This window comes from Anopheles funestus, chromosome 2RL, assembly GCF_943734845.2.
Source record: "Anopheles funestus chromosome 2RL, idAnoFuneDA-416_04, whole genome shotgun sequence".
NCBI classification, from domain to species: Eukaryota; Metazoa; Arthropoda; class Insecta; order Diptera; family Culicidae; genus Anopheles; species Anopheles funestus.
In genome coordinates this window covers 11,411,757-11,439,155 of record NC_064598.1, presented here as the reverse complement: position 1 = coordinate 11,439,155, position 27,399 = coordinate 11,411,757, and the positions used below count along the sequence as shown (strand labels likewise).

Below are 27,399 nucleotides of genomic sequence, written 5' to 3'. Positions count from 1 at the left end.
GTTCGAAGTACTTTTTTCACGCCTCACGGATGCATATGCGTTATTCTTTGCTTGCCGGTGCGAACGGACCCAATCCGCACCGTGTCGGCAACGCTGTATGATAAATGTAGAAGCATTAATAATTCACCACTTCCTAGTGCTTTCCTTTCCCCGGGATGTTGGGGTATGGGGGATGGGTTGGTGGTTGGTGTTGCAGCAGCATAATAATACTTGCCGGGGCCGAGGTCAATCGTCCGGATGGGGCGGTGGAGCTAGCGTCCGAGAATCACACCGCACGGGAGATGCGGATTGCATTCTGCTAGCATTCCAATCCATTCGAACCGGCGAATCCAGTGATCGTGTGAACGGCCGACAAGCGTCTAGCGATTGTGCAGTCTTGCAGAGGATGCAGAGGTGCAAAATGCAACTAGCATGCGATGCTGCACCTAATTCAATCAAGATCTCATTTGTTTGTACCTTCCGCAAACTTGCAACCCGTAGCACCCGTAGCCGTAGCGAGAACGCTGCTGAGCCCGAAACGCAATTCAGGTCAGCCAGACAACTGTGTCCGGACTCGCCTTCGGGAATAAACCGGGCACCGGCATTCGGTACCGGGCGTGCGGTCGCTAGGAACGCCCGGTCATAGCCGGCAGTGACCGTCCCGGCTGGACTCCTGCGCATCTCCTGCCCCAAAACCCAATGGGAACGCATTTCTCAACATGCGGCCCTGCACTGCACTTACATAACACTGCACTTTTCCACCGAACGAGGTGGCCTCCTTCTGGAACACGTACTACATCCCAAGTGCCGCTAGCCGCTAGTGTGTGCTCTTGCCTTTTTTTCCAGAAAGAAAGCTCTCAACCAGTGCAGGACTGGAGTGTTTTCGTGTAGTGGTTAAGATCTTCTGATCTAGATTTTTTTTACGAGGTAGAATATGGTTTAGGTGTTGGTAAAATATTAGCTTGGTTTAAGGTGCCTTCAAGGTACTACGAAAAATTTAAAGTTTTTCAATAACTTAAATAAAGTTTAAATGAAAATAGATTTCCTTCAATCCAACGTTCTTCGAAACTTTAATTATGATAATCATAAGTCCCACCTCACACTCCGATATTTTCGATATCATTTTTTTTCGTCGAAATCTAGTGATATCGATGTGTACATCCAGGAGTATCTCTCACATCCTTGTATCTATTATATTCTACGCCAAATGTGAGTATGCGCTCAATAGCATTGCCTCAAACATCGATGACTCATACCGGTTCACTACTTCTTCTCTAGATCAGACCAACACTCCTGGGTCTCTGGATTGAATAGATAATTATAATGATAGATCATCCAGATCGCTCAAGTATGACATATTCCCAAATCAACTAGGCAATCGCGTACTCAAGTACTTTACTAGTTTTTGTAATATATTTGCGAAGATTTCTATATATGTAGCTGACAACCCTTGAAGAAGCCGTAATATTAGCGAGAGCATTACCGGCAGAATGTATTTCTTTCTATCCTTGCATCCATGAGCTATAGATGACTGCAAGGGATCTCCTAATTCATTATCCCAAAAACTACAGCGACAGATCATTAATAAGGTTGAATACTTAAAAATTCCTTTATTCAAAGAAGAAAAAAATAGTTCAATTAACCCTCAAAGAAAGTTTGCACCACGCGAAAATATAACTTTTTTTTTTTGATAATTTTTTATTTTCCAAACGGAGGATTCCTCAAGCACAACCTTTCTACATCCTTTCTACACCGGCCAGTACATGCTCTTAATTAGTTTGACCCTTTCCCAGACCACTGTTGCGCAATAACATCATTAGCTCGCGCGTTGAGCGCATCCACGCAACCACAGGAACACGGGTACGTCGGCTCTTTTCATTGTGGCTTTACACAGATTGATGTAGTATTTGCTCATTTAATTTCGTTTTTTTTGTGTGTGCTTCTACTAATACCGTAGTGTTCACACTTTGGCTGCATTTCGATTAATCGTTTAACGTGGTTTTTTGCTTCACCTCACATCAAACTGTATCCATCGATGGTTTGGCAACCTGTTAGCTAGCTAGCTGTGATTGGTGCCTTGTATTAGCAAACATTAATCTGTTGAGTAGCTCGTGCTACTTGAGTTGGAAGCATTCGGGGCATGTCCGAACTTTTCTCAATATATCGTTACATCTTTTTCGATGTTTGTTGCTGTGTTTGAACCCTACCCGTCTGACAATTTTCCTGCCTGTAAGCTAGCTAGACCGTGCTTTCCTCCACAAAACGGTCGGTTTGTGACCGAAGTTTATATGAGATTTCGATACGTTTTTTTCTCCATTCGTTCGTCTACACCACCGTGGATGCATCTCTTGTTTGTTGTTTAGCTGTTTCACTTTCGTTTCTTCATTTTTTGTATATGATTTTTCCCCATTTCTTTCCCCACACGACTTCATCATTGCCGGGCAGCCAGGCATCGAAACGGTTAATTGCACATTGTTGATGCATATGTTAGCGCTGAGGGTGTCGGTGGGGTTTTCGCCATTTCGAGCGCATTGCTCACAGCAAGAAAGTGGAAAAAATCGAGCAAAACGCTCAATGAAACGTGTTTGAAGATGTTTAGAAGAGCTTTTTTTGGGGTCTTGGTAAATAGTCTATGAAACTGAAATTGACGCGTTAGTTCCATTTATGCAGTATGCGTTGGTTCTTTTGAGCTGTGGCAAACATCGTGTTGTGGTGATTTTGTATTTTTGTTTTTTGTTTAAGCTTAAGCGTGAAATGACGATATAGCACAAGAAGTCAATTATTAAAAAAAAACTTCCTTAGGTAAATAGAGAGTTTTTATATAATCCTTGCATTTACAGTAAACTATAACAATATTCGTAGTTCTCAGTTAAAATATGTAACCAAAATGTGTGTCAAACCGGTAGCAGCGGTTGATGCAGTTCGGTGTACGTGCACGTATGAGCTTATCTTTACAATTGCAACTGCATCCATAAGCTAACACACGTCTGTCACCGATTTTCCCATGACCTTCCCGCGCGACATGTCGCAGTAAATTGTATTGTTTTCTGAGCGAGTGGTAGTTTTCATCTGCTGCATGCTTTCTTTTCATCGCTGCGATGCAAGTGTGTCGGAGGCAGTGCGTATATTGTTGAATGTGACTTATTTTGTGGCTTACGGGCGCGTATGTACGGCGTGTGTCACAGTTGAAAGCGGAGCGAACCGCGCGTATGCGGCTGGTGGTGGTAATCTGATAATGGTTGGTTTCGAAGAAAAAGAAACTGGATCATGCTGGCAACGTGCACTTGTGCAACAAATCAGATCATCATCAGATTAGCTGAACATGTCTCATGGCATGCTATTCCCAAATATAGACCATTTAGGGGTTTGATAAAGCAATGAAAGCTAGTTGAAGTGGGTTGGTACTTAAGTCACTGAAAGTAGCATTTTTCCATATTTTTTTTTACGTTTACGTTGTACTAGAAAAGTATAAGTAAGAGAACGAGAATCAATGTTAATTTTAGCATGCAAATCAAAACCGAATAAAAAAGGCCGTTCGGATAATGAAAGTTGTTTTGGAACTTTGATTATCACAATATTGGGACAGATTTCATAACATGAAATGCTAACATTTATTCATTTATCCATTTACACTAAAGAACAAATGCATTCAAACGAATAATTTAACAGATGAATAAACTAAAACACATTCTTCTTCTTCTTCTTGGCTTAACGACCTTACAGGTCACGCCGGCCATTTCTGGCTTACTAGACTTATTTTACCACGTAGCCGGATAGTCAGTCCTTGCTACGGGGGGACGGTCCGGATGGGATTTGAACCCGGTCCGGCCGTGTGGACTGGCGCCGTTTATCACATGCACCACCGGGCCGCCCCAAAACACATTATAAAGTCCAATTTAAGTTCAAGCAGCTGTAAAACACAAAAAATTTACGAAGTGTATTGCGAATTGCATAACGACTGGCGTCACTTATACCGAGCTATTTCGAAGATGCATTTCCTTTGCTTTCAATTTACAAACAGGTTGAACCCAAGTTACGCTATTGCATTGGATTATGGATTTTTGTAAAAAAAACTACGTATCTCGAATCATTGGGTACGTAATTTTTTTTTTTAAATTTCGTATTTGTTTGAGTAAAGTTGAATTCGTTGCGCGAAATGTGCTTCATATTTTAAACCGGTTTTTTTGTGGGAAAATATTAAAAAAAATATAGTAAATTGTTGGTTCGAATTTGAAGGCATTACAATTATGTGTTTTTTCTAATTTGTTTAGATTGTGTCTCGGGGACTCTCTAAACCGAAAGGAAGGTATCAAATGATAGCTGTAAAAATTAATACTAAGCAAAATGATATGGTTTCGTTAGTTTTCTAATGAGTTATTGAGGTAGACTGAGTAAGAATATGACACAACATTGTTTACAGGCTAAAACAGGCCAACAGATGATTTTTGAACAATAGTAAAATACTGAAATAAGTATTATGTGGTCTACATAAGATGAGTAAATGCTATCAAATATCAATATTACGTCACAATACTGCTTGCATGGATTAGTTTAAGGGCCATTCTTTGTATGTGATAATCATATTTTGTTCAAACTCCTCCAACATCGTCACTGCAAAACATTCAGTCTACGTTTAATGCGTATTTGATGCCCTACACCTGTTTTGAGAGTGACTGCAAACGACAGTTTTAAAGAATCGTTAAGCGAGAGCGGAGTGGACAACACATAACTGTGAAGCACTTGAGTGACCATAATTTTCATCGTGAACATGCCGTATCGATATCCGATACAATTTCTTGGTCCACCTCCAAACGGAATGTAGCTGAACGGATGATGTTTGTCTGTATCATAAGTCGAAGGATCGAAGCGATCAGGATCAAACACATGCGCCCGTTCACCCCATAGGTCCTTGTTGCGGTGCACGGTGAGAATATTCATAAGCAGCGTTACTCCGGGCGGGACAACAACATCTCCCAGCTCTACCGTCTCGATCGTTTCCCGACCAATAAGGGGCGCAACCGGAAACAGTCTCATTGTTTCTTTGATCACTTGATCTAGATAGTTTTGAGCGGAAATTGTTTCATACGATACGTTTAGCGACGAGTCTCCGTATATGGAGCGGATTTCTTCATACACGCGATCCTGTACATCTGGATGCATTGCCAGTAGCAACAAGATATAGGCGACTTGGTTGGCTGAAGTTTCACTGCCCTAGAAACGAAGAACAAATGTCAAAATAAACTGAAATGGTCATGTTCTTTTGTTGTGTAGCCACTTACAGCTCCTATGATGGTATAGATATGATTTTCGATCTCCTTCATTGCTAGATCTTCATCACCACGTTTTGTGTTTAACAGCTGATCGAGGAACACCATTGGCTTTCGATAATGTTCCTCGCTGTCGGAATGAAAATTTTCCAATCGTTCTTGCACAATTTCCTCGCGTCGTCCGTATAAGATCTGTGACGGAAAAATAAAACAATTAAAAAATCTTTTCGTTTTGACTGTAGCCATGTCATTGTTAGCACTTACAGGATCTACTACACGTTGTAATTTGATGCGCAGTTTCTGCATTTCTTTATAGCGTTGTGTCAGAGTAAATAACAAGTCACTGTATAGCAACACGTTAAATAGACGGCTGCTCATAATAGAACATATCTTTTCAATACCACCACAAACATCTTTTGCATGTGGATCATCCGTAATGTCACTTTTCAGCGAGCTCGCACACACCATTTCCAACGTACATTGTGACGTATAGTGGAGCACATCGAATGGTTTAGGGCTATCTTCCTCTTTAGCCATGCGTGCAACCATATCCGCCGAGCAACGGCTAAATATCGATATGAAGCTAATCAAGATGCGTTGATTGAATGCAGGATTTAACAGTTTGCGGTACAGCTTCCAATCCGCGTCTGTAAAAAAAACACATCAAGAGGCACTACATCTATGAAATTATTCTTTTGATAGTTAAACTTACAGCGGGACGAGAGTAATCCATAATCCATCTCGAGAAAACGGTAGAAAAATGCCTTATCCTGGCATGCTCTATTAGTCAGAGCTTGCTGGATAAGATCCGGGTGTGACAAACACAGGACAGTTTTCGGCCCCAGTGGTAGTTTGAACATTTGATCATACTTGCGAAACAACTCATTGATTACACTGAACGTTTGCTCATCGGAGCCCATAAACAGGTGAGTAGAACCGATAATAGGGTACGATCTTGGTCCTGGAACATGTGCCGCGAATTGGGCACTGTCTCTTACCAGTTTACACCAGTAGATAATTAATCCTAGCACCACAATGAACGCTGGCAGGAAGAACATGATCCGTTCTGTACAAACTTCAGTCACAAACTAACGACAAGAAACGAACAGTTTGCACTTGAAATTGTGCTATGAACCTTCACTGTTTTAATGTACCCACATTTGGCTAATATCACAGCTACAGGTATCAAGTTTAAGTGCCATCTCAAAAAAAGGTCATTTATGTTGTTAGTTTTATTAGCAGTCAGCGACACTGAAATTTTTTTGTTCCTAATGAATTGGATTGAAGGTTAGTTTGTATAAAAGGTGGGTTATTCCTTATCGTTGTTACTTGTTTTTTATTTTGATGTTCGTTTATTATCCTATTAAATTGCATTTTTTATTGGTAATAATTTTTATTTATTTAAATTATATTATTACGGCATTTCGCCGTATTGTCAGCCTCTCAAAAGGCTGAAGTTTTCCTTTGTAATAAATTCAGTAAAAATTATCGGTTGAAAAGAACATGAACCTTTATTGCTTTGTTATCCTATCTATGAATGCGTTGAAACTATCACGGATACTCTTTGGGTTAGGAAGAAATGAAGAGAAGAAATCAATTACACTTGTTAAGGCTGACGAGGAAGTAATAAAAAATGTAAACCGTCTCTTTGATATATATTTTTTTTATTGTGGGCATTTTGTTACACATTGCTGCAAATAGGCGTCCAATGGTAATGATGTTAAGAGCAAAGTTCTTTGAAGATTCAGTTTACGTCAGAAGCTTAGGGCTTCTTGTTTACATTTTCGCTGACGGCCATTTTCAACAGATAGATAAAAGGATTGTGAGCTCTATTCAGATTCAGAACCGGCACGAGCGTCGATACATCAACCAACTAACACACTTGTCATTATTCTTGGAACCTTTTAGAAGGGGGCATTTTAGGGCGTTAGTCGAAATTGTTGTAATGGTCAATGATGAGTTGCCCCTCTTTCCTTTAGCACCTTCATTGATACGGGCATAGGCCAATTATGCATGCATCTATTATTAGCATTAGCCTCAAAATTTTAAAAATTGATTAATTTTGATGCGAATTGGTTGAAATAAGTTTCTTCACTCGAATAATGCTTTAACTAAAAAAATAATAAAAAAAATAATCAAAAAAAATAAAAATTTAATCATTTCCTAAGGCTCATTTTTGCACCAATTTGTGCCTATAACTCGGTCGGTATAAAACGGATCTTCAATCTTTAACCTGTGGTCGATAGAAGACACCAATGGCTACATTTTCTTCTTGGACGGCCATGCCCTCAGATGTCTGTGGCAGAAGTTATTTGAGGAACCAAGTTCAATACCCTGTTTGAGAAAATGTAAAATTTTCCTCATTTTTGAGTAATTAAGCAAAATTTATAAAAGTGATATATTTTTATGCGAATTTGTTGCAATATGTTTCTTTTCGCTCAAATAATGCTTTAAATTAAAAAAAGAATAAAAAATCAGAAAAAAAATTTTAAAAAATTTTCAACTCGAAAATTTCATAAGGCTTACCCCTTACGATTTTTTTTAGGAAATTTTGCAAAAAAAATTAAATTGATTTATTTTAATGCCAATTGGTTGCAATGAGTTTCTTTTCACTCAAGTAATGTTTTAAATAAAAAAAGAGTGAAGAATAATGAAAAAATCAAAAAATCCAAAAAAATGAAAATTTACTAAGGCTCATTTCTGCACTAAGTTTTGCCTATAACTCGATCGGTATCCAACGGATCGCCAATCTTTAACCTGTGGTCGATAGATGGCACCAATGGCTACATTTTCTTCTTGAACGGCCATGCCCTCAGATGTCTGTGCCAGAAGTTATTCGAGGAACCAAGTTCCATACCCTGTTTGAGAAAATGTAAAATTTTCCTCATTTTTGCACCAACTTTTGCCTATAACTCGGTCGGTAACCAACGGATCGCCAATCTTTAACCTGTGGTAGATAGATGGCACCAATGGCTACATTTTCTTCTTGAAAGGCCATGCCCTCAGATGTCTGTGCCAGAAGTTATTCGAGGAACCAAGTTCCTTACCCTGTTAGAGAAAATGTAAAATTTTTCTCATTTTTGAGTAATTAAGCAAAATTTATAAAAGTGATATATTTTTATGCGAATTTGTTGCAATATGTTTCTTTTCGCTCAAATAATGCTTTAAATTAAAAAAAGAATAAAAAATCAGAAAAAAAATTTTAAAAAAATTTCAACTCGAAAATTTCATAAGGCTTACCCCTTACGATTTTTTTGGGAAATTTTGCAAAAAAAATTCAAATTGATTTATTTTAATGCCAATTGGTTGCAATAAGCTTCTTTTCACTCAAATAATGTTTTAAATTGAAAAAAGAATAAAAAAATTGAAAAAAATAAAACAATTATAAAAATTTGAAAATTTCTTAAGGCCTTATGTTTTTTTGAGAAATTTAGCAAAATTTTATAAATTGATTTATTTTAATGCCAATTGGTTGAAATAGGTTTCTTTTCACTCACATAATGCTTTAAAAGAAAAAAAGAATGAAAAAAAAATCTATAAATTTGGTAATTTCCTAAGGCTACAGCCTTACCTTTTTTTGAGTAATTTTGCAAAATTTTATAAATTGATTTATTTTAATACGAATCGGTTACATTTCTTACTCAAACACGTTTCTCTTCCACTCAAATAATGCTTTAAATATAGAAAAGAGTAAAAAGTTATAAAAAAAAAATTCTAAGGAATTGAAAATTTCATAAGGCTGATAGCCTTAGTTTTTTTTTAGTATTGTTGCAAAATTTTATAAATTGATTTATTTTAATGAGAATTGGTTGAAATACGTTTCTTTTCACTCAAATAATTGTTGCATTGATAATGAATTTATTACTGGTATGTTAAACTTGCTTCAACATTGTCGAATTAAACAACGCGTTTGGACATCTTACTAGATAAATATAGCCCACTACATACAGGTGTTCGATCTGTTTCGGAAGCTATGTCGGAATCGTAGATATGATTACCTGAGTATTAATGATACAGTGACGGTCATGAAATGACAGCCGGACAAGTTCGTTTACCCGTATACAAAGGTTTTTATCTTTATGCTACTAGAAGCTGCTTCTAATTGGTGCCCGGCGTATGACGCGGTGGGCATATACATCTTCGTTCACCTAAATATTCATAATGCTGCAATGTCTTCCGGCTACCGGAAAAATTATGACAAGATTTTCCAGCGCCAAACACACGACACACGAAAACAAAACGGAAAAATCTGCGGTACTGTTAGCAGCATCCGTTGTTTGTATCACAGGAGTCAGCAGCATACAGCGACGAGCTTTCTTTGTTTAAATTAATTTAATTTAATTCAAGATTATTTTCTTGGGCATGGTGGTGGTGGTGTATTTGATAAACGGCGCCGGTCCATACGAAGAACTGGAGTTCAAATCCCATCTGGACCGTCTCCCCGTAGCATGGACTGACTATCCTGCTACGTGGTAAAATAAGTCTTGATACGGCCAGGCCGTTCTAACCGAGCAAGAATAAGAAAGATTATTTTCTCGCTACCCGGTCGATTAAAAACGTAAAGAAACCTAGCACAAGAAAAGTTAAACAACCTTGAAGTCGCGCCAAAGTCGCAAAATTATTTTGGTAAAGTGAGCTACTATTGTCACGTTCGCAAACGCGACAATTGTTAAGCATGTAGTGACGGGGTGAGAAAGAACTACGATACGAAATCATTATTTACTGAATGTATTGCACTTTGCCTACAAACGGGCGTACTTATGGCGTTGTGTTATATCAAACAATATTGGGTTGAGCAATAAATTCGATCAGTTTATTTTTATTTTCTTTCTTACAGTAAATATAACGACTTTTTTTAAATGACTGGTATCTAGTTCTACTATCAAAGTTTATTATTTTCTTAATTCAAGAAATGCTAATATTAATTTGACGTATGAAAATTTAAACTATCTAAATTAAAACGATTTGCTATTAAAACCATTGTCTGTTGTCGATGATTGCGCTCCGAATATCATTCTAGTGCAAAAAAATATATATTAATTGGAGCTAAGTCATGAGTGAACGATGAATGCCATTCCAGAGGTCGGAGACGCTATAGTGCACAAGTATTGGTTGACCTTGGTTGATGAAAAACTGTTCAATTTCATAGCCTTTTTCGTTGCTTTTTTTCGGTAGATACTCGATATCCTCTCGGTAACACTATACACAGATCATAATCTTCTTTAATTGCTGCTCAGACTTGCAGTGCAACACGAGCATCCTGTGTGACCACATCACGTCACACGCGCTTGTTCACGCGCTGTTGATAATAGTATCTAACAGGCTTCAGTGTGCGAGACCATTACTAATCTATGCAACCGAATGGTGCTTGAATACAGAAACAACAGCCACATCTGCTATGGTCGAAAATGCACCTCCCGAATAGTTCATTTTCCAAGTACGACATTCAACTCAAATGTGTATGTCAGATTAATATAAGAATAAGAACAATCATATTAATGTTTTTCATTAGGCGACTAGAAAACGTTCCACATGACATGCAAACCTTTTTTTTCTTCAGTTTGTAATGTCTTTTTTGGAAGCTTCTTAGAGGCTTTTTGAAAGCTTCTTCTTCTTCATACCGCTCGTTGATAAAATATTCGGATTAATGTTGAATTAAATTGATTACGATACAGTAAATGACCTGATAAAACACAACATTATTGTTTATTCATTTATATCGGCCAAGCCGTGTTGCTATGCAATATAACACTAGAATGATATGAAACAATAATATTTACTATTTTTGGGAAGCTTAAATTCCATCTGTGAACTAAGAATATCGAGTTTAATCGAATCAGGGAGTAACGTTCAGTCTACGTTTAATGCGTATTTGGTGTCCTACAGCAGATTTGAGAGTGACTGCGAGCGACAATCCTAACGAATCGGTAGGTGTGAGCGGGCTGGACAACACATAACTGTGAAGCACTTGAGTGACCATAATTTTCATCGTGTACATACTATATCGGTATCCGATACAATTTCTTGGTCCACCTCCAAACGGAATGTAGCTGAACGGATGCTGTTCGCGTGCATTATAAGTCGAAGGATCGAAACGATCCGGATCGAAAATTTCCGCCCGTTCGCCCCATAGTTCCTTGTTGCGATGTACGTTAAAAATACTCATGATCAACGTTACTCCGGGCGGGACAACAACATCTCCCAGCTTTACCGGTTCTATCGTTTTCCGCCCAATGAATGGTGCTACGGGAAACAGTCTCAATGTTTCTTTGATCACTTGATCTAGATAGTTTTGTGCGGAAATTGTTTCGTACGATATGTTTAGCGACGAATCTCCGTAAATGGAGCGGATTTCTTCATACACGCGATCCTGTACATCTGGATGCATTGCCAGTAACAACAGGATGTAAGCCACTTCGTTGGCAGACGTTTCACTACCCTGGAGCAGGAACAAAGTTAAAAAATAATATATCACTATTATATCTATATTCCAAAATGGTAGCTGTGACGATACATACAGCTGCTATGATGGTATGGAGGTGGTTTTGGATCTCCTTCGTTGTAAGATCTTCATCACCATGTTTCATGTTCAGCAGTTGATCCAAAAATATCTGAGGCTTACGATAGTTTTCTTCTTCGTCTAAGTTTGGATTTTCCAATCGTTCTTTCACCATTTCTTCACGTCTTCCGTCTACGATCTGTGCCAAAAAAAAACAATGAAATTAGTATTAGATAGTCTTTAAATGTACGAACGCACAGAATTTGTTGAACTTACCGGATCCAGCAGTTCTTGCAATTTGCTACGAAGACTATCCATTTCTCTGTACCGAGGCGTCATGTTATATAGCAAATCGCTATAAAGCAAGACGTTAAACACGCGGCTGCACATAATAGTACAAATCTTTTCAATACCTCCACAAATTTCCTTTGCCAGTGGGTTTTCCGTAATGTCACTTTTCAGCGAGCTCGCACACACCATCTCCAGCGTACATTGTGACGTATAGTGGAGCACATCGAACGATTTTTGACTGTCTTCCTCTTTAGCCATGCGTGCAACCATATCTTCCGAGCACCGGCTAAATATCGATATGAAGCTAATCAAGATGCGTTGATTGAATGCAGGATTCAACATCTTTCTGTACACCTTCCAATCCGCGTCTATGGAATACAGATAAAGTGTCTACACGTTTTGCTAAAATATATATTACCAGGTATGACTTACAGCAGGAGGATATAAGTCCATAGTCGAGCTCAAAAAATCGATAGAAAAATGCCTTATCCTGGCATGCTCTATTAGTTAGAACTTGCTGGATAAGATCCGGATGTGACAAACACAGCACCGGTATTGGTCCCATTGATAGTTTGAACATTTGATCATACTTGCGAAACAACTCATTGATTACACTGAACGTTTGCTCATCGGAGCCCATAAACAGGTGAGTAGAACCGATAATAGGGTACGATCTTGGTCCTGGAACATGTGCCGCGAATCGGGCACTGTCTCTTACCAGTTTACACCAGTAGATAATTAATCCTAGCACCACAATGATCGCTGATATAAAAAACATGATCACTCCGTTCAGTTCAAACGCTAGCCACAAACTAACAGAGGATCTATCTTTTTGTTACCTTCTCTGTTATAATGTGCACACATTTGGCGTGTGTTAAAGCTTTCGAAATCAAGTTCAAATCAACATCAAAAAACATATTTCAATCGGAATTTTTAATAGCGCGTATCGAAACGTGTTTTCGTGAGTGAATTGAATGAAGAGAATTGAAGGTTAGAGTGAGTTGAGTTGAGTGGGTTTATCCTAATCAATTCTCGTATCATACTTTTAGTTTATATTTCGTCTAGTAGATATTTTTGTCCTTACTTTTATTATATTTCATCACAGAAAATGTGTGATTTCGTGTAGCCGACTGAATCTAATCAATAAACAAACACTCATTTTGGAGGTTTTCTATCCACAAAGTGTTATGTAAAGACTTGTTGAAGTGTTTTAGATTGTTAATATTTAAAAGCAATTTACACGATGGTTCAAGATGGCATGGTATGGTCATGGTTTAACAAGAATGCCGCATAGATTGAAAAGATTTCTTCATTAGCAGATGTCAGGGTTGGCGAAGAAAACAATATAACAATGTACCATATAATTGGCAGTATGCATGATACACGGAACTAAACCATTTCGTTGCGCTGCTGCAATGATAATTCAATGATAAGCCATTTTGTTGTTCATAATGTCATACAGAGCAAAGTTCTTGCAAGAAGCTGGTTTGCGTCGAGAGAAATTCGACACGATAGAAATGGGACAGAACATTAATTAATCTTTGACGCATTATTTACAACACTATGAACGTGTTTTTGTAAAGCAATTACAGAACGGCAGAGACAGATAAAAGGCTTTCGAGCGCTTTCCGGTTTCAGTAAGTGAACGATTGTGGATAGCGATAGTAACCATGCAGATGTTTCTGTTGTCGCTGGTCGTTATTTTCGGTACCATCTTGTATCGGCGGTATAAGAACATGTTTAAGTATGCGGATAATATAGAAATGCTACATTCGTACGTTCCTCTGTTCGGCCATTCGCTCCTGATGTTGGGAAAATCAAGTGAACAGGTATTTAAGTTACTTAACGATGCGTTCCTGAAGCACGATCGGTTATTTCAATTAAGAATGGGACCGACGATGTACATCTCCTCATCTCATCCTGACGTCATGCAAGCGGTATTGGACAATCCTAAGGCGATGAACAAAGCGTCGCAGTATAAGTTTATGAAACTAGACGAAGGAATACTAGTGAGCCCGTGTTAGTGAGCACTTTGGAGTTTGAGAATGAAGAAATAGAAGTAGTCAACATCCATGTTTTTCCTGTGTTCAGCTCCAGAAGTACCGAGAGCACCAGGCCCCTACGCACTGTCTGTTCATTGACTTCAAAGTGGCTTACGACACCATAGATTGGACCGACTGGCAGGTACGACTGTTGAAAACCACTATGGACCGGGTGCAGTGCAAGGTGAGAGTGTCGGACGTGCTGTCGCAATCGTTTGAATTTCACCGGGGTGAATTTCACCAGGCAAGGGGACGTACACTCCTGTTTGCTGTTTAACATCGCTGTGGAGGGTGCCATGGGAAGCGCGGACTTCGACATCCGGGGTACGATTTTCACCCGTTCTCTTCAATTTCTCGGCTTCGGAGAAGAGATCATCGGACGGACATCTCCCGACTGAAACGCTGGACCGATAGAATTGAATTGAGGATCAATGCGACGAAGACAAAATAGATGCTTGCCGGAGGCTCTAACGGTGATAAAGCCCAACTCGGTAGCAGACTATCAGTTGACGGCGACGATCTCGAAGTGGTAGAGGAGTTCTGCTACCTTGGTACGATCGTAGCTTCGGACAACAACATGAGCAGCGAAATCCGAAGGCGCATTGTTCAGGGAAATCTTGCCTACTACGGGCTCCACAAACTCCTGCGATCCATAGGACTTCAGCAACACACGAAATGCACGATATATCGCACACTGATCCGGTAGTCTTTTACGGGCACGAATCTTCGACTATGCTAACGGTGGACGCCAATGCACTCGCAGTTTTCGAACTCGAGTAAGCAGGCTAAGCAGAGAGAGAGAGAGAGACACAGTGACGATCGCGTGGTTGTTGATGAGTTCTGCTACCTTGGTAAGATAATAACCCAAGTCGCGAAATCCAGCAGCGCAATATTACGGGAAATCGTGTTTACTATGCGCTACACCAAAATCAACGATCTAGAATACTCCATCAAGATACGAAGCGGCGATTATGTATAAGTCCTACCAGGAAGGTGATCGTCAATGTTCCGTTTGAAACGCAGTGTATAGGAACACAACGTGCTCGTTTACTAGAGTGAAGCTAAGCATGAGCATGTCAGAAGCTGGATGCACCTGGAGATGAAGAATAGTGGCCCTGGAGCAAGCTTTCTGGAAACGGACTGGTGATGGTATGATCGAAACCTTCGCTCTCTTCATACAGACCGGTCACAAACATTTCACAAACCACGCCGAGCGTCTTCCTAATCAACCGACTTAGATGCACCAATTTACAAACAAAACTCTATTGTATTATATATTTTATTTATTTATTTAAGTTTCATGGCAATGGCATTTAACCGAATGATGTTAATACAAGAAACTTACAAAACTATGGACCTAGCATGTATTTTGCGAACGTTTGAATGGGTTTTAAAACTGGTTATTAGCCCAACTCGATTTCCAAAAACAAAATCAAACGATTCCCAAAAATAAATTTGGGTTCATTTTCATAACGATGTGTTTTTTGCAAAACTGTGTGATTTTTGGTTGTTGCTGCTGACTAGAATATAACTAATTTGCATTCCTCTTCTCTCGCAGTATTGTACGACGAGAAGCAGGGATCGCGTGAAGCAAAAAGATGCTTGATTCTTCAGCGAACCAGATATTCTGTTTATAGCCGGCGACAGGTTTCATCGGATTGTTGTGAGAAAGAAACTGCCATCGAGTGGCACCCAAACCGGGATTATTTAATGCCACAACCGTTCAGAATACCTTCCAGTTGATGCAAAGCAGTGCAAAAGTAAAGATCGATAGAATTTGGTGATTTGGTTGATTCTGGTGCTAGCAGCAGTGGACTTCTGCACCAGTCGTTGGATTCTTTATTGCCTTTAAACGAGTCACCAAACAGAATAATCAATATTTCTATGGGAATTTTAGTGCCTTTCGAAACTGAGAACATTTCGTTTACAGTGAACTGAATCAAGTGAACTAAAAGTTGATCATTAGCTTTCGAGTGCTTTGCGGTTTAAGTATTTTCACAAGTCTGAATAGAACTAGTGAAAATGCAGTTGTTTCTGTTGTCGCTGGTCGTTATTTTCGGTACCATCTTGTATTGGAAATATAAAAGCATGTTCAAGTATGCGGATAATATAGAAATGCTACATTCGTACGTTCCTCTGCTCGGCCATTCGCTCCTGCTGTTGGGAAAATCGGACGAACAAGTGTTTAAAATATTTAACGATGCGTTCCTGAAGCACGATCGGTTATTTAAAGTACTAATAGGACCGATGATGTACATGTCCTCATCTCATCCCGACGTCATGCAAGCGGTATTGGACAATTCGAAGGCAATGAACAAACCGTCACAGTATGGGTTTTTCAAAGTGGACCAAGGAATTCTAGTGAGCCCGTGTTAGTGAGCACATTGGAGTTTGAGAGTGAATCAATGGAAGCTGTTAACATTCATGTTTTTCCTGTGTCTACCGATTCTAGATCACTTGTGGAAGCATCAGCGAAAAACGCTAAACACATCGTTCAACAAACGCATCCTTGATAGCTTTATGCCATGGTTTGACAAATGTGCTCTAAAAATGGTCAACGAAATGAAGCGTGAGCCGAATTTTTCTCAAGTGGATGTAATGAAGCACTGTGGTCGTTGCACTCTAGACATGGTATGCGGCTCGACGATTAGCACAGACATCTTGGACAATCCGGAAGCAAATACATATTTACCTAAAATAGAAAAGTATGTAAAACAGGTATATTACACTAAGTGTAAAGTGTGTTAAACCTACATTTGACCAATTTTCAGAGGTTTGGCAATAGTGGCTGATCGAATTACCAATGTACTGAAGCATCCAGAGTGTTTGTACAAGCTCACTAGTGACTACAAGCTAGAAATGCAATATCGCAAGGTTTTCGATCAATTCATCAATCCGGTAAGGGATGAAGCGAATAGAATGTTGCGAAAATTCAATTTTATTGTTTGGTTCTGTTGTACTTGTTGCAGATAATTGCTGAAAAGAGAATCTCTTTTTCAACGGATAGTGACAATACTTCTGTCAAGGAGGAAGATGAAATGGAATACAGAAAGCCTCAAGTATTCATCGACCATCTACTGAAAGGAAAACGTGGTGGGGAACCATTTCCCGATGTCGAAATTGTGCAGCATTGTTTAACAATAATTCTTGGGGTAAATAGTTTTTGAATCAATCGCAAATGTGTTAGAACTGAATAATTCATTCCCCTTGGTTTTTCCTATTTGCTATTTTCAGGGTAATGACACGTCTGCTTTAGCGATCTGCCATTTGTTGACTTTATTGGCAATGCATCGGGATGTCCAGGAAAAGGTTCGTGACGAAATTATGGCCATTTTTCCTGCCGATGGTAAAATCGAAACAACACCAGAAGCTTTGAATGAATTGGTGTATCTGGAACGATGCATTAAGGAAGGGTTGAGGTTGTGTCCTTCAGTACCAGTTGTGGGCAGGGTCTGCACCGACGATATAGAGGTAGATGGCAACATTATTCCACGTGGAGCATCGTTTTTCTTTAGCATCGGTGCATTGCATCGCAGGAAAGATCTTTGGGGACCGGATGCGGAACTATTCGATCCGGATCGATTTTTGCGGGAACGTTCCCAGGGTCGTCATCCGTATGCATTCGCACCATTCAGCATTGGTTCCAGAGATTGCATCGGCCAACGATATGCCATGATGAGTATGAAAATGGTACTAGTATACTTGTTGGTTAACTTTCGTTTCCACACCGATCTAGAGTACGATAAGATGCAATTTAAATTCAACATCACACTAAAGCTATCTCAAGGATATACCTTCAAGATTGAGCCGATCGGCGCTTGCTAATAATACGAACTATTATTATATGATGAAGATAGATCTTTTCTTTACATTGTTTTATGAGGTTTGGCGTTAACTTGACACCAAGAGTGAAAGCCTGTTAATTGATCATGACAAGAAAGCGTTCAGTCTATTCTCCTGGGTGAATGTCTGATGCTCATGGATCTCGTCTGACACTTTCACTAAAAATTTAATTCTTGGCTAGGTACTTTATCACTGTACAGCCTATTGCTTCAACCTCCAGGAAAAATGTAGTCATTTTGTTTGTATTAGATTTTTCAGCTCTAAATTTAGCTGAACCTTACGACGATATTGGTCTGCAATCGAGTGACCAGAACAAGGCTATTGTTCCTGCATGTAGTATCGATCTTCGAGACGATCGTTAGAAACCTTTAAAAGGTTTCTGTTGATAGAAGTGTTGAAGCGTTTGGTAGGAGGTTATTCAACACGTCTGAAATGAGAAGATGATTTGGATTGAAATATATCTAACCTTGAAGATTCAGTCCATGGTGTCACCCAATCCATTCTGTATCGTTCGCGGTTCGTCCATTGGTATATATACGGCCCCTCTTTGTTTTGCCCCAATGCAATTACTTCTGATTGCGGATGTTCTGATTTATTCAAAAATGCTTACCGAGCTTAATGCCACATTCTTTGTTTGCACATATCGCTTATGTTCGCGATGCTCACCAGTTAAGCGTAATTGTTTACTGTTTATAATTTCTTTCAAAAAAGAAGTTATTATGTTGTGGTAAACTGTTATATTGGATTGTTTCTGAAGTTGAAGTAGGTGTGGTCAAGAACTTATTTTGTCTAGAAATTAGCAAGTATATTACAGATGATGACTACGTGGTAGAGAACTCGTATGCAATATAGTAAAGTTTAGAAATATTTTGTCATGTGTACGCTATATATAGTTATGTCTCAACATCCAGTACACTACCATGTAAATGTAAATGACGCAGCGCGCAGTGTATGAAAATGCGTGTATGCTGATGCATGTAATAGCGACGCATCGGAACTGTCGCTCTCTTCTGTTCCAACCATCAGTGAATACAATGTGCTTTGCAAGCCGACTCATTATTATATGTCTACAAATATAGTATGCAAATGATTTGTTTGTCACTTACATGTAACAATTTATAAGAAGCAACACTGGAACAAATAAATAAAGTTAAAACACGCACTTGAAATCCTGTGGTCCTTGCATGTATTTGGGCATAGTTTGCATTAGTATGAAAACTGGGTTTCAGCTAAATACGGCTTAAAAATAGCCAAAAATATCCATATTTATGTAATAAAACCAGTTGGTCTGTGCTTCAGTTTTGATTTTATGTTTTCTCTCCTCTTCTTCGTTTCTGGTTCTGTTGTCTTTCACTTTCATTTTGCTAAAGACTACGAAGAACCTTGAATTTCTGGCAAAGCTTAATATGGAATGATTCAACTTTTACGTACCACAAAAATTGAGAAATTTTAACCTAACCTCCTACCCCCAGCTATCGTAACAAAACGTAACGCTGAAAGTATCGCCCCTCTTTTAACTACGTGCATCCTATTTTCTCTCGCAGTACTGTACGACGAGAAGCAGGGATCGCGTGCAACAAAAAGATGTTTTGTCGTTACACGTGTCTCAGCGAACCAGATATTCTGTTTATAGCTGGTGACAGGTTTCATCGGTTTGTTGTGAGAAAGAAACTGCCATCGAGTGGCACCCAAACCGGGATTATTTAATGCCACAACCGTTCAGAATACCTTCCAGTTGATGTAAGCCAGTGCAAAAGTAAAGATCGAAAGGATTTGGTGATATGGTTGATTCTGGTGCTAGCAGTAGTGTTTAATCGTTTCACAAGAAAATCAATATTTTTATGGGAATTGTAATGATTATCGAAACTGAGAACTTTTCATATACAGTAAACTTAATCAAATGAACTAAAGGTTAAGTGAATTGGTCGTAGGTTGATCCTAGAATTTCGAGTGCTTTACGGTTTTAGTATCTCCACAAGTCTGAATAGAACTCGTGAAAATGCAGTTGTTTCTGTTGTCGCTTGTCGTTATTTTCGGTACCATCTTGTATTGGAAATATAAAAGCATGTTCAAGTATGCGGATAATATAGAAATGCTACATTCGTACGTTCCTCTGTTCGGCCATTCGCTCCTGATGTTGGGAAAATCGAGCGAACAAGTGTTTAAAATATTTAACGACGCGTTCCTGAAGCACGATCGGTTATTTAAAGTATTAATAGGACCGACGATGTACATCTCCTCATCTCATCCTGACATCATGCAAGCTGTGCTGGACAATCCGAAGGCGATGAACAAAGCGTCACAGTATGGAATTTTCAAAGTGGATCAAGGAATTCTAGTGAGCCCGTGTTAGTGAGCACATTGCATTTTGAGAGTGAATCAATGGAAGCAGTTAACATCCATGTTTTTCCTGTGTCTATCGATTCTAGATCACTTATGGAAGCATCAGCGAAAAACGCTAAACACATCGTTCAACAAACGTATCCTTGAGAACTTTATCCCATTATTCGACAAATGTGCTGCAAAATTGGTCAACGAAATGAAGCGTGAGCCGAATTTTTCTCAAGTGGATGTGATGAAGCACTGTGGTCGTTGCACTCTAGACATGGTATGCGGCTCGACGATTAGCACAGACATCTTGGACGATCCGGAAGCAAATACATTTTTACCAAAAATAGAAAAGTATGTAAAACAGGTATATTACACTAAGTGTAAAGTGTGTTAAACCTACATTTGACCAATTTTCAGAGGTTTGGCAATAGTGGCTGATCGATTTTTCAATGTACTGAAGCATCCAGAGTGTTTGTACAAGCTCACTAGTGACTACAAGCTAGAAATGCAATATCGCAAGGTTTTCGATCAATTCATCAATCCGGTAAGGGATGAAGCGAATAGAATGTTGCGAAAATTCAATTTTATTGTTTGGTTCTGTTGTACTTGTTGCAGATAATTGCTGAAAAGAGAATCTCTTTTTCAACGGATAGTGACAATACTTCTGTCAAGGAGGAAGATGAAATGGAATACAGAAAGCCTCAAGTATTCATCGACCATCTACTGAAAGGAAAACGTGGTGGGGAACCATTTCCCGATGTCGAAATTGTGCAGCATTGTTTTTCCTATTTGCTATTTTCAGGGTAATGACACGTCTGCTTTAGCGATCTGCCATTTGTTGACTTTATTGGCAATGCATCGGGACGTCCAGGAAAAGGTTCGTGACGAAATTATGGCCATTTTTCCTGCCGATGGTAAAATCGAAACAACACCAGAAGCTTTGAATGAATTGGTGTATCTGGAACGATGCATTAAGGAAGGGTTGAGGTTGTGTCCTTCAGTACCAGTTGTGGGCAGGGTCTGCACCGACGATATAGAGGTAGATGGCAACATTATTCCACGTGGAGCATCGTTTTTCTTTAGCATCGGTGCATTGCATCGCAGGAAAGATCTTTGGGGACCGGATGCGGAACTATTCGATCCGGATCGATTTTTGCCGGAACGTTCCCAGGGTCGTCATCCGTATGCATTCGCACCATTCAGCATTGGTTCCAGAGATTGCATCGGCCAACGATATGCCATGATGAGTATGAAAATGGTACTAGTATACTTGTTGGTTAACTTTCGTTTCCACACCGATCTAGAGTACGATAAGATGCAATTTAAATTCAACATCACACTAAAGCTATCTCAAGGATATACCTTCAAGATTGAGCCGATCGGCGCTTGCTAATAATACGAACTATTATTATATGATGAAGATAGATCTTTTCTTTACATTGTTTTATGAGGTTTGGCGCCAACTAGTGCTGAGGTAGATGCTTGTAAACTATTTGCCACCAATCTGCGACAAACTCAAACACAAGTATCTTCACTTTAATTATTAGCAATATATTACAATTAACCCATCATCGATCGATCAACCTTTGTTTGTGATTGTAGGCGTCTCAGTTTTTCGCATGAAATGTTTATCGGGCACTGATATGCAATATATAACAATAAGTATAGAATGATTGTATTGAGAATTAATACGACGAATATAAAGTACAAGCCTATCGGAGGCTCTGGACGCCTGGGAAGAGAATATTATTTGAATAGTTGACGGTGACGCGGAAGCAGGAGAGAGCAGTGCTACGACAGCCAACAGGCTTTCGAAGTGCTCTAGCCATCCTTGGACGAAGTCATCAGTGCCATCAAACAGCTGAAGCCAGCAACAAGTCAGCTGGCAGCGATAGTCTGGTGACCGAGGTGTTCAAGATGGGCCCGAAGAGGCTTTCCGCCATTATGCATCGGCTGATCGTAAGAATTTGGAACCAGGAAGAACTACCGGGCGAGTGGAGACTGGGTGTCATACACCCATTGTACAAAAAGGACGACAGGCTGAACTTTGCAAACTTCCGAGCCATCACAGTCCTGAATGCTGTCTATAAGAACCTGTCCCGAATACTCTTCTGCAGACTTTCGCCTCTTGTCACAGATTTTGTCGGAAGCTACCAAGCTGAATGTTTTAGAGGCAAATAGACCACGAACCAAATCTTTACTCAACGGCAGGTTCTCCAGAAGTACCGAGAGCACCAGGCCCCTACGCACTGTCTGTTCATTGACTTCAAAGTGGCTTACGACACCATAGATTGGACCGACTGGCAGGTACTACTGTTGAAGACCACTATGGACCGGGTGCAGTGCAAGGTGAGAGTGTCGGACATGCTGTCGCAATCGTTTCAATTTCACCGGGGTGAATTTCACCAGGCAAGGGGACGTACACTCCTGTTTGCTGTTTAACATCGCTGTGGAAGGTGCCACGGGCTTCGACATCCGGGGTACGATTTTCACCCGTTCTCTTCAATTTCTCGGCTTCGGAGAAGAGATCATCGGACGGACATCTCCCGACTGAAACGCTGGACCGATAGAATTGAATTGAGGATCAATGCGACGAAGACAAAGTAGATGCTTGCCGGAGGCTCTAACGGTGATAAAGCCCAACTCTGTAGCAGACTATCAGTTGACGGCGACGATCTCGAGGTGGTAGAGGAGTTCTGCTACCTGCTAGTTCTGCTAACGTGCTCGTTTACTAGAGTGAAGCTAAGCATGAGCATGTCAGAAGCTGGATGCACCTGGAGATGAAGAATAGTGGCCCTGGAGCAAGCTTCCTGGAAACATTTCAAACGTTTCACAAACCACGCAGAGCGTCTTCCTAATTCAACCGACTCCTGTTTTTCGAAATTTAAATCGAGCGATGTGTTGGCATTCCCAAGATTACCTGTTCACTGTCATCCGAAATACTTCTGATCATAAATAAACAATTGTTTTAAAACCTGTATTTGTGTCACTCGTTGCGGGGTCAGCAGAGAACACTGCAGACACCAAGATTATCTTTGTCTTCTTATCTCCGGGCCAGTTCATCATACGACGATTTCATTAAATAATTAAGATAAAAACGCTGTGAAATAATGGATTGTTTTCGCTCGCATTGGTTCAACAATAAGTTTGTAACCTGTCAAGTTTTTACAATATACAAAAAAAGCTTTTTGGTCTATTCCAGTATTCCGAACCATATTTTATCTTTAAAATAATAAATCCAGTTGAACCGAGCTGCTGTGTCGGATTCCGATGTGTTTACATTTTCATTCACTGGTTCGTTCCAGAATTAGTTGTCTAACATGTTTGGAGCGGTACCATACTAATATAGAAGGATAGTTTAAAATTAACCGTAAAGTAGCTCGCAGAGTTGAAGGTCGCGAGACTATGATAGTGTGATGCAAGTAGATCCACCATCATTGTTTGTGCCTCAACGAACCAGATAGATCTTCTTTCTTGGCTTAACTACCTCTAAGGTCTCGCCGTGCGGAATTGCCAGATAGATATTCTGTTTATTTTTATTTAATCAATTTGAAACATCGACATGTATTTTTTTAATTTTATAAACGTCTGACTGTTCATTGATTGATCATAAGAAAAATAAACATTTGGGAACAAACCTTTATGACTATTATTATTACTATTATTTAATTGTTTAAAATATCATAATTCGTAGATATTTCCTAAACATAAAAATGAATCAGAGTTCTGCTTGCAATTTAAAAATAGTTTAGTTTGCATGCGTCAGGGTCAACAATGTGGTATGAAAACAAGACAGCATACGTTTGTAACGCATTAAACCATTTTGTTACGCTGCTGCAAATGGACGTCCAATGATAATGTCATACAGAGCAAAGTTCTTTCAAGAAGCTGTTTTGCGTCGAGAGAATTTTGACACGATAGAAATGGGACAGAACATTAATTAACCTTTGACGCATTATTTACAACACTATCAACGTGTTTTTGTAAAGCAATTACAGAACGGCAGAGACAGATAAAAGGCTTTCGAGAGCTTTCCGGTTTCAGTAAGTGAACGAGTGTGGATAGTGGTAGTAACCATGCAGTTGTTTCTGTTGTTGCTGGTCGTTATTTTCGGTACCATCTTGTATCGGCGGTATAAGAACATGTTCAAGTATGCGGATAATATAGAAATGCTACATTCGTACGTTCCTCTGTTCGGCCATTCGCTCCTGATGTTGGGAAAATCAAGTGAACAGATATTTAAGATACTTAACGATGCGTTCCTGAAGCACGATCGGTTATTTCAATTAAGAATGGGACCGACGATGTACATCTCCTCATCTCATCCCGACATCATGCAAGCGGTATTGGACAACCCGAAGGCGATGAACAAAGCGTCGCAGTATAAGTTTATGAAACTAGACGAAGGAATACTAGTGAGCCCGTGTTAGTGAGCACTTTGGAGTTTGAGAATGAAGAAATAGAAGTAGTCCACATCCATGTTTTTCCTGTGTTTATCGATTCTAGATCACTTGTGGAAGCATCAGCGAAAAACGCTAAACACTTCGTTCAACAAACGTATCCTTGATAGCTTTATACCGTGGTTTGACAAATGTGCTGAAAAATTGGTCAACGAAATGAAGCGTGAGCCGAATTTTTCTCAAGTGGATGTGATGAAGCACTGTGGTCGTTGCACTCTAGACATGGTATGCGGCTCGACGATTGGCACAGACATCTTGGACGATCCGGAAGCAGGCAAATATATAGCCATAATAGAAAAGTACGTATGTTTGCTATGTTGCAGTCAATGTACAGTGTGTTTAAGCAGTTACATTTGATCCGTTTTCAGAGTGTCCGGTATAGTTTCGGGGCGTTTTACAAATATATTAAAGCATGCTGACTTTCTGTACGAGTTAACTAGCGAATACAAGTTTGAAATGAAATGTCGCAATGAGTTTTATCAGTTCATCAATACGGTAAGGAATAATGTTTAAATAATGTTACTGCAACTAACATACTACGCTTGATTTCAGATAATCGCTAAAAAGAAAAACACCATATCAACGGAATGTGTTGAAAAATCTCTCAGGGAGAAAGATGAAATTGAATACAGAAAACCGCAAATATTCATCGACCATCTACTGAAAGGGAAACGTGGCGGGGAATCCTTTACTGATCTCGAAGTTTTGATGCAATCGGTTACGATCATATTGGCGGTACTTTCGTTTTGCAGTCTTAACAGTTTAATGCGATTGTTGATACGATATTTAAACCTGTTATCTCTTTGTTGCTATTTCAGGGTAATGACACGTCGGTTTTAGCAATCTGCAATCTGTTGACTCTATTGGCAATGCATCGGGATGTCCAGGAAAAGGTTCGTGACGAAATTATGGCCATTTTTCCTGCCGATGGTAAAATCGAAACAACACCAGAAGCTTTGAACGAATTGGTGTATCTGGAACGATGCATTAAGGAAGGGTTGAGGTTGTGTCCTTCGGTGCCATTGGTTGCTAGGGTCTGCAGCGACGATATAGAGATAGATGGCAACATTATTCCACGCGGAACGCCAATACTTTTTAGCATCGCTGCATTGCATCGCAGGAAAGATCTTTGGGGACCGGATGCGGAACGATTCGATCCGGATCGATTTTTGCCGGAACGTTCCAAGGGTCGTCATCCGTATGCATTTAAACCATTCAGCATTGGTTCCAGAGATTGTATGGGTAAACAATATGCTATAATGGGTATGAAACAAGTGTTAGTTCATTTGCTGAGAAATTTTCGTTTCCACACCGATCTAGAGTACGAAAAGATGGAGTTTAAATTCGATATCCAACTGAGACTGTCTCAGAAATATACCTTCAAGATTGAGACGATTGGGACTTAAATAAATAAATTTGATGTTTAGGTAAGAGGATTTGAAGCACATTTCAATTGTTTATTATAAATTGTATTTTTCGTTAAAAATATACTTAACCATGGTTTCAATCGAATGAATGATGAAGATGAAGATGAGTTGAGAAAGATGAGATGAAGAATGAAGATTCTATGTTTATCTAAAAAAAAATGCAGTAGTTGTCGGTTATTTTCGAACACTTGATTTACGAAAAGGATCAAGCTGTTTGCATGCCTTCCTTCACTTTCCAGAAGCGTTAACTTCTAAAAAAAGTCCTAACTCTTCGTCCCACCTTTATGCTAAGTATTGTTGCAAAAAAAGGAAATAAACATAGCTAAACTTTTCGAATAATAGAAAAAATAACATTGTAATACCAGAAGTCACGATGAGCATTCATTTCCGGACGCCTGTAGTACTTACGTAAAAATAATATCAAAATCAAATAACTTGGAAATAAGCTGATAAGATGAAACTATCAAGAAAGCTTTACTAACAAAAATTAATAAAGTTTAAAAAAAAATATACCGTGATTGATTAAAACATTTCAATGCTGGTTCCTACTATTTGTTGAAACAATGAAGTAAAGAAATGATTTATAAAGAAAAATTAAATTGCATGATCTTTGTTACAGTTTTGTATGGGTGTAGCAACTGGTTCTGACTTCAATACGATTCCGCTATACACAAAAACAAATGCATTTGCTCGTATTTACATACGCGACTGCAGATATCCAGTATTCAGAACCATAATTTATCTTTAACGCCGCAAATCCAGTTGTTCCGTGCTACTGTGTCGGATTCCGATTTGTTTACATTTTCCTGCATTTTTTTTGTTTCTGTCGAGAACGGGAAGGTTTGTGGCATTTGGAATGTTTCAATTAAAATTTTACATCTATATTATTGGTCGTAGATACTAGCTGTTATAACAGTGGATTGGGATTATAGCTGATTAAATTAAACAAACTATACCCATAGGAATGTGTGAAACTTTAAAACATTTCATCGGCCAAAACAATATCAATGTGCTGTATGCACCTTGATAAGCTTCTAGTGAACTTAACAATTCATTCACCCATCCCGTATGCATTGCACTACATTCGGATTGTACTTTCTGTTAGAGTCTACCTTCAACTGTTGATCCCTTGTTGATGGCCGCATCACCAAACATCCAACCAGCCGAACATTACCGGAAGTTCAAAGGGTTGATGGTCTTTTTAATTTGCATCCACTCATCTCTCGCCAGCATTGTGTGCCGAGAAGCAAGTCGACCCAC

At 39.3% G+C, this 27,399-nt stretch overlaps 5 protein-coding genes and 1 pseudogene across 5 annotated transcripts in view; 3 read left to right on the top strand and 3 right to left on the bottom strand.

The window, feature by feature from the left end:
- The window catches only part of LOC125765893 (protein purity of essence), a 267,808-nt gene that overhangs the window by 145,864 nt on the left and 94,545 nt on the right, over positions 1-27,399 (bottom strand). The gene's annotated exons all lie outside the window — the stretch shown is intronic.
- Positions 4,146-6,572, bottom strand: LOC125765935 (cytochrome P450 4d1-like). Its single transcript, XM_049431471.1, has 4 exons — positions 5,959-6,572; positions 5,511-5,893; positions 5,259-5,438; positions 4,146-5,190 (listed from the first exon to the last, which is right to left on the bottom strand). The coding sequence occupies exons 1-4, from the start codon at positions 6,302-6,304 to the stop codon at positions 4,588-4,590; spliced, it is 1,512 nt and encodes a 503-aa protein (XP_049287428.1). The 5' UTR covers positions 6,305-6,572; the 3' UTR covers positions 4,146-4,587.
- Positions 10,879-12,952, bottom strand: LOC125765997 (cytochrome P450 4c21-like). Its single transcript, XM_049431571.1, has 4 exons — positions 12,469-12,952; positions 12,022-12,404; positions 11,765-11,944; positions 10,879-11,685 (listed from the first exon to the last, which is right to left on the bottom strand). Exons 1-4 carry the CDS (start codon positions 12,812-12,814, stop codon positions 11,083-11,085), a joined length of 1,512 nt encoding a protein of 503 aa, XP_049287528.1. The 5' UTR covers positions 12,815-12,952; the 3' UTR covers positions 10,879-11,082.
- Positions 13,940-27,296, top strand: LOC125765937 (cytochrome P450 4c21-like). The gene is made up of 6 exons (XM_049431473.1): positions 13,940-14,262; positions 22,602-24,677; positions 24,759-25,011; positions 25,081-25,207; positions 25,265-25,447; positions 25,531-27,296. The coding sequence occupies exons 2-6, from the start codon at positions 24,329-24,331 to the stop codon at positions 26,116-26,118; spliced, it is 1,500 nt and encodes a 499-aa protein (XP_049287430.1). The 5' UTR covers positions 13,940-14,262; positions 22,602-24,328; the 3' UTR covers positions 26,119-27,296.
- On the top strand, positions 16,458-20,212 carry LOC125765954 (cytochrome P450 3A19-like). The gene is made up of 4 exons (XM_049431510.1): positions 16,458-16,783; positions 16,850-16,976; positions 17,048-17,230; positions 17,313-20,212. The coding sequence occupies exons 1-4, from the start codon at positions 16,503-16,505 to the stop codon at positions 17,901-17,903; spliced, it is 1,182 nt and encodes a 393-aa protein (XP_049287467.1). The 5' UTR covers positions 16,458-16,502; the 3' UTR covers positions 17,904-20,212.
- On the top strand, positions 19,987-22,016 carry LOC125764779 (cytochrome P450 4c21-like; annotated as a pseudogene).